Genomic DNA, 5994 nt, shown 5'->3' with positions numbered 1-5994 from the left:
AAATTGCATGGATGACTAATTTTATATGTGCTTCCACAAGAAGTACATATTTGCTTCGCATGAAATCATAGTTGTTCTTCTAAAAAATATACGTGTTTTCATGAGAAGCACATACTTGATTCTCGTAGAAGCACAGATCTGCTTCTGAGTTTCTCGGGAAAAATTTGTGCTTCCATGGGAAGCACAAGTTTGCTTCCGTGAACTTCTCGGAGAAAAAGTGTTCCCACAAGAAGCACAAATTTACTTTGCGTGGGAGCGCAGATTTGCTTCCGCGAGAACTTATCCGAAAAAGGGGAAAACAAGTCTGTGCTTCTAAAAAATGAAAATCGCAACCGTACTTCCGGGCTCTATTGTTTTTCTTTCGTTTTTGGCATTCGTTCTTTTTTGCACGAATAAATTGCTTTTGGTTTTTTGAAACCTGTTAATATGAGATCTAGTTTTGAAGACCTCGACACGATAAATCAAACGCTGAAAATGGTTCGGTATTTTAGATGCGCGATTCAAAAGATAAAATATTTTGGAAAAACAAATTATGAAAAAAAGCCTCTTAGGTTACGACAAATGACGTCTATGCAATGCGCCATATATCGAACCAGAGAAGGGGAAGTGACATTCGCAAGGTTTTCTAGGTTAACACACGCTTACTCTTTATTGCTCAATAATATTTAGAGGAATACAATTGATAGGAGGTTGCAAAAGCCATAAATGACGGATTTCAGATAAACTAAGCGCATGTTTAGCGATGCTATGTGCCTCCAGATTCGATCCTCTTCCTTCAAAAAGGAAAGAGCATTCTTGGAATTCCTATGCCATAATCTTTATCTCCCAGATGATATGACCATGTTTTCCGCCAGTCCCATCCTTTATGTTTGACACGACACATTTATAGTCTGATTTTTTTAGAGGTAAACCAAGCTTTACTGATTAAAGGTTCGGTTTACAGGAATAACGTGGGGATCATGGGGAATCCCTAGCCACAAATGGCGCCCAACATCTAAAGAAGTAGAAAATTTAACTAAGTTATGAGCATCAGCATTCATCTGATGACCTTCAAAAATGAAGTCACATCTGGTAAATTTTTGAGACTGGCTTGTGATCTCCTTGATGATTGCACTATATCTCCCATTTGTCCCATTTTTCATCTCTTCTACTACTGTTTGCAATCGCCTTTATAATCTGATGCAACAATGGTGCTTGTTTGTAACATGACAGATGACAGGGCCATGTCCTCTCGACATGCTAAAGCTTCAACCTAGTTTTTTTTTAGTGGTAAACCTGACTTTTATTGATTATTGTTTCGGTTTACAGGAATGACAAAGGGATCATGGGGTTCTCCCAGCCACACATGGCGTCCCTGAACTAAAGAAGTAGAAAACTTTGCTAAAGCTTCAACCTAGTGACATTTGATCTACAAGGTGGACAGGGTGGGCCGTGGGATATTAGACCGGCCATATACCACAGGAAATTACAGATGGGCCTGAGAAAGAAAAGCCCAACAAACTCGTCCCGACCCGTCTAGCCCAACAAACAACGCACCTGATTCTCAAGATTGTCTCAAAAAAAAAACCTGATTCTCAAGGGGAAAAACACGCACCTAGGGGACACTGGGACAGACGCACCGAGCCCCTGCGCGTCCCCGACCTCGGCGGCTCGGCTCCCGATCTCGTTGGCTCGCTGCCTGTCTCGCCGGACGCCGTCGCTGTCTGCCTCCTCATCGCTAGACGCCCAGGAGCCGCCCCACCCGCCCAGCGCTCGGCGCCACTGCGCTTCCCTGACGCCTCTGCAAGCCGGCGCCGGCCGTCCAGTCCGCTCTCCGCCGATTCCGGCACTCGGCCGGCAGTAAGCCTTGAGCCCTGTTTGAGGACTTAAGGTAAGTTGTCCACTGTGGCACTGCCCATTCCCCAATTTCTGATTTAGGGTTTGCTCTTTGCTGTCTATTGCATCAAATCAGGTGGAAGAGTCAAGTCTATTGTTGCGTTAACTAAACAACCGGACTTGCTATCCAGTACATGAACGCACAGTCCTGTGAATACATACACATAATTTTGCTATCCACTACATGAACACCTGATTCTGTGACAAAATAATGATTTGTCTGATTGTTTGCCACTCTAACAATGCCACTCTTTACAAATTAACAATGCCACACAGTCTTTTTTGAACTTCTCAAGGTATGTATTATGTAGGCTTCTCCTATGCAAAATTGAGAATTTTAGTACTCCCTCCGTAAACTAATATAAGAGCGTTTAGAATACTAAAGTAGTGATCTAAATGCTCTTATATTAGTTTACAGAGGGAGTATGTCTGTAAGACCATATTGAGCTATTTCTATTTGCTATTGGTAAAGTAATTAGAACGTTGGCATGTCATATTTGTTGTCAAAAGAAAAGGATGGACCACCCTGCTCGTTAGGGCCCCTTTATTCAAAGTTGTTTGTGTGACAATGTACGAGACTTGACTCTGTGATTAAATTAGTAGGATGGAAAATTTTGATTATTGGCTAGCAGACAGGTTTGATTTTGACCTGCAGAAACTGAGATGCAGAGTTAAATACCATTCATTGAGATTTACTGACCCCATACAAGAAATGAGTGGAAAGATAATACAAAGAATGAGAATTAGAAGAAGATAATACAGTGATGGTCCTTCTTCTGAATTGTCCTTGTTGAGAGAGACTTGAGACAGTTTGATGGACCAAATGCATATATGAATGTTGTATCGTTTATGTTGGACCTTGCTGGACTTTCTTCTTTCGAATTTGTGAATTGTTGATCAGTGCATGCCTATATTATCTTGTAGTATATGGTAATGTATTGCTAGTTCTTTAGCAAAGGTCATGTCATATTTTTCTTGCACCGAGCCTTGATCGGCTTGCGAGCTTCACAAGCTTGGCCGGAGGCTTGGGCCTGGCTTGTTGTATCTTCGAGCCCTGAGCTTTCTGTCCAGCCCTAGTTGTGTTGTGATATTTGGAAATTTCAAACATGTTTAGTTAACTCTAATGTTGTGAGACTTGATTAAGCTATTCATATTGCTCTTCTGGTCAATTTCTTATTACTGTGTGATGTCGATTTTTTTGTAGGTGGCCCACTGGATTATTTGTTTCTAGCTCAGCCACTGCCTCAGAATAGTTTAGGACCTGAGAAGTCCTTTACTCCATTAGGCAAAACAATGGAGTACTGTGCAGCCACCCCTGTTCGCCGCCCTGCCGACCCCTCTTCCCCATCCCCAACCCCATCTCCCTTATCTCTGCGCCAGTGGCGCCCAGCGGCGCAGCGCAACCTGCGCAACCAGTGGTCGCGCCTGCTTGCCGCCAAGACCCAGTGGCTGGACGCCGCCGCCAGCGGCCGCTCCCATGCTGCCACACTCGTCAACGCCTACCTCTCCCGCAGGTTGTCCCCTCTCTGGCTCTGTGTTTCGGCGACGCTTGAGTTTTTGAGATTTTATTAACTAGTTACTGACCGCGCCTTGGGCTTGTCATTTTGCCAGTTACATGCCAGGGATGGATTTGGGGGTGCTCAAGGACATGCCCAGGATCCGCGACAGGGCGAGCGCCAAATTGGCCCACAAGGAGGTAGCTATGCTGTCGCCAGGAACTCAGCCAATCCTCCTCAGCAACATGGTTTAATTTTCTTGTTCATCCCCTCATTTTCATGTCCCTTGCTTGGTTCAGGTGCAATGCCGCGAGATGCTTCTATCAGCCTACAAGGAGATGGTAATGCTTCATACAAAGCCCATGCTTGTTCATGTCATTTTAGTCGGGACCCTGTAAGCCATTAATGGTTGTTTGACTTTTGGTGCTCTTCCTATTTCCTGGTAATAGGTCTGTGCCATGTCCGACTTGGTTAAAGCTTCTCTTGCCATGCGGTGTTTCTCCAAAGTATCTTCTGGTAGCCCACTAGTCCGATTTACTGACCGCCAGGATGATTTGAATGATTTAGGGGATGGTGGAGGAGCTCCAGTACACAGATGGGTCTCCATGTTAGAATTTGGTGGGTTACTCGCATTTTTTTAATGCAAAACTGGATTAAGTTCCGCAATCTTTATTTCCCCTTCCTACTTGACATTACTTGCTTTTAAGAGATTCAGAAATTTTTGTTCTGAAATACGTACTAGGATTCGGATAGACAGATGAACTTTCTTTTCATTTGTGTTTGGCATGACAGAAATGCATTCCTCGAATCAATTTTGTATAGTTTGGGAAATAGCTCCAACTTAGTCAGAAAGTCAAGTGAATTTTATGTAGTTAGTAAATAATTTGCAAGTTATTCAGTGTAGCACTGCCACATTAGATCAAGTTGACTGAATAAATACCTAGTTTCTTATATCCAAAGTGATCTGTCCATAATTTCTTTCTAAAATAGCTACTCAAGATCAGATCTTCCTGATCCAGCAAGATACGGCTAATATATTGATTTGTTCTTATTCGTGAATTGATCTCAGAAAACCTCGCCAAAGAGCTTGTTGAGATGTTTGTTTCAGAGCTACAATTGAAGGTATGTCGTCACACAATTCTGCCATGTTTTAGTTTGTGCACTTAGAAATCGCCTTTTTACATCCCTGTTTCTCCTGAACTTTGTGAAAATTCCTGACAGTGGAAATCATTTTGAATGTAGAGGTTGATTGTCTTGGACCTCCTGTCAATTAACTTAAAAGAAGGTGTAGATCCTTCATTAGAATGGTCAGATGAGTTATATGACGGGGAATTCAACGAATTTCAGAGTATTGGCCTGGGGTCTGGAGACAGCTTCCCACTACCTGAGAATTGGAAGGCTGATGTCTTACAGGCACGGCGACCTGGACATACTCCATCCCATGAGGTTTTACAGGTGTTGATCCAATTTTTGCAATAGTGTTGCATTTATTCCCTTAGAAATCAACTGTCTCTGTCCTGATGTTTAGATCTTTAATTGTTTGTTTGGTAGACATAGCATTACGTTGGCTCATGTAAATAAGGGATGAGAGCGCCATCTTTGGATTACATCAAATGTGTTATGCTCATTGCAGCATGCTTTCTAACAAGGGTTCTGTCTTTTCAATTATTATTTTATACAGGTTTATTTAACCTCCTGGCTTGCTAACGTGAACATCAAGACGAATAGGTAATTACTTCATCTGCTTTAGCTTTGGGATTTTACAAACTATAAGGATACCTGAATGTTCACCTTGAATTTCGAAATTAAGCTGTGTATCGTATTGTTTTGGTGAAACTGTGATAGTATTGATCTCTTGAGTTTATTTTCAGAATTGACGAAATATTTGAGCTTGTTGGGGAAGAGATGCAAATCAAATTGCGTTGAAGATTTTGATGCATAGAGTTCGAGCAAGAACTATTCGGGAATGACCCATCTTCCCTTTCAGGGGTTCTTTTTCCTTAGCAGCCTAGGCCAATTAGCTTGTGTGATCTGCCCCAAGAAAGAGGGCTCGTCTAATCTTTCTCAAATCTATTACTGATATTCTTGAGTTGTCTGCTGGTAGTATTAAAGATTTTCTAAGTTTTCGTCCAAAAAAAAGGATCTTCTAAGTTGGTCAAGCAAAGAAAGGTTGACACCACAAGAAAACCATCTTATTTGCACATGGGTCTGAGGACATTTGATTAGCCCAGCCATGTGTAATCATTAAGCCTGTCGTCTCTGGCCATCATTTCTCGGAACGTTGGTCTAGATGCTGTACAGTATTCGATCTTGGCTTATTCCATCTTACACTTAAATCTGCTGGTTTTAGAACATGGACGAAATCTGTTGTTTATAAGATGTACAGTATGTATGGTGCTGTCTGTCAGGATGAAGGTTTGCTGCCTTTTGGTGCATGGATGGTACAACGCAGCAGGAGGAGCCCAACTTATTAGCAACTTGTATCATTAACATAGCATGATTGGTTGGAAGGAGGACCCCAACCCAAAGCTCTTTTAAAACTTGGGCAACGTAGTACTACGTGCCGTTGCCGTGCCATGGACAAACGAGACAATCCAGGTGCTTTGTCTGCTGCATGCCGTTG

The 5994-nt window shown here is 42.4% G+C and overlaps 1 protein-coding gene across 2 annotated transcripts; it reads left to right on the top strand.

Annotated features, from left to right (window-relative positions):
• The first annotated feature begins 1575 nt into the window (after positions 1 to 1575).
• On the top strand, positions 1576 to 5707 carry LOC123098260 (uncharacterized). Of its 2 annotated transcripts, none has more exons than XM_044520207.1 (9): positions 1576 to 1870; positions 3080 to 3389; positions 3487 to 3571; positions 3671 to 3712; positions 3821 to 3989; positions 4441 to 4493; positions 4719 to 4826; positions 5053 to 5099; positions 5243 to 5707. In XM_044520207.1, exons 2-9 carry the CDS (start codon positions 3169 to 3171, stop codon positions 5295 to 5297), a joined length of 780 nt encoding a protein of 259 aa, XP_044376142.1. In that variant the 5' UTR covers positions 1576 to 1870; positions 3080 to 3168; the 3' UTR covers positions 5298 to 5707. The 2 variants fall into 2 exon arrangements, with proteins under 2 accessions (XP_044376142.1, XP_044376141.1); XM_044520206.1 differs by having other exon boundaries at positions 4614 to 4826.
• The last annotated feature ends 287 nt before the right edge of the window (positions 5708 to 5994 follow it).

The sequence above is a fragment of the Triticum aestivum genome, chromosome 4D, assembly GCF_018294505.1.
Source record: "Triticum aestivum cultivar Chinese Spring chromosome 4D, IWGSC CS RefSeq v2.1, whole genome shotgun sequence".
Classification (NCBI taxonomy): domain Eukaryota; kingdom Viridiplantae; phylum Streptophyta; class Magnoliopsida; order Poales; family Poaceae; genus Triticum; species Triticum aestivum.
This window is presented reverse-complemented; position numbering and strand designations above follow the sequence as displayed.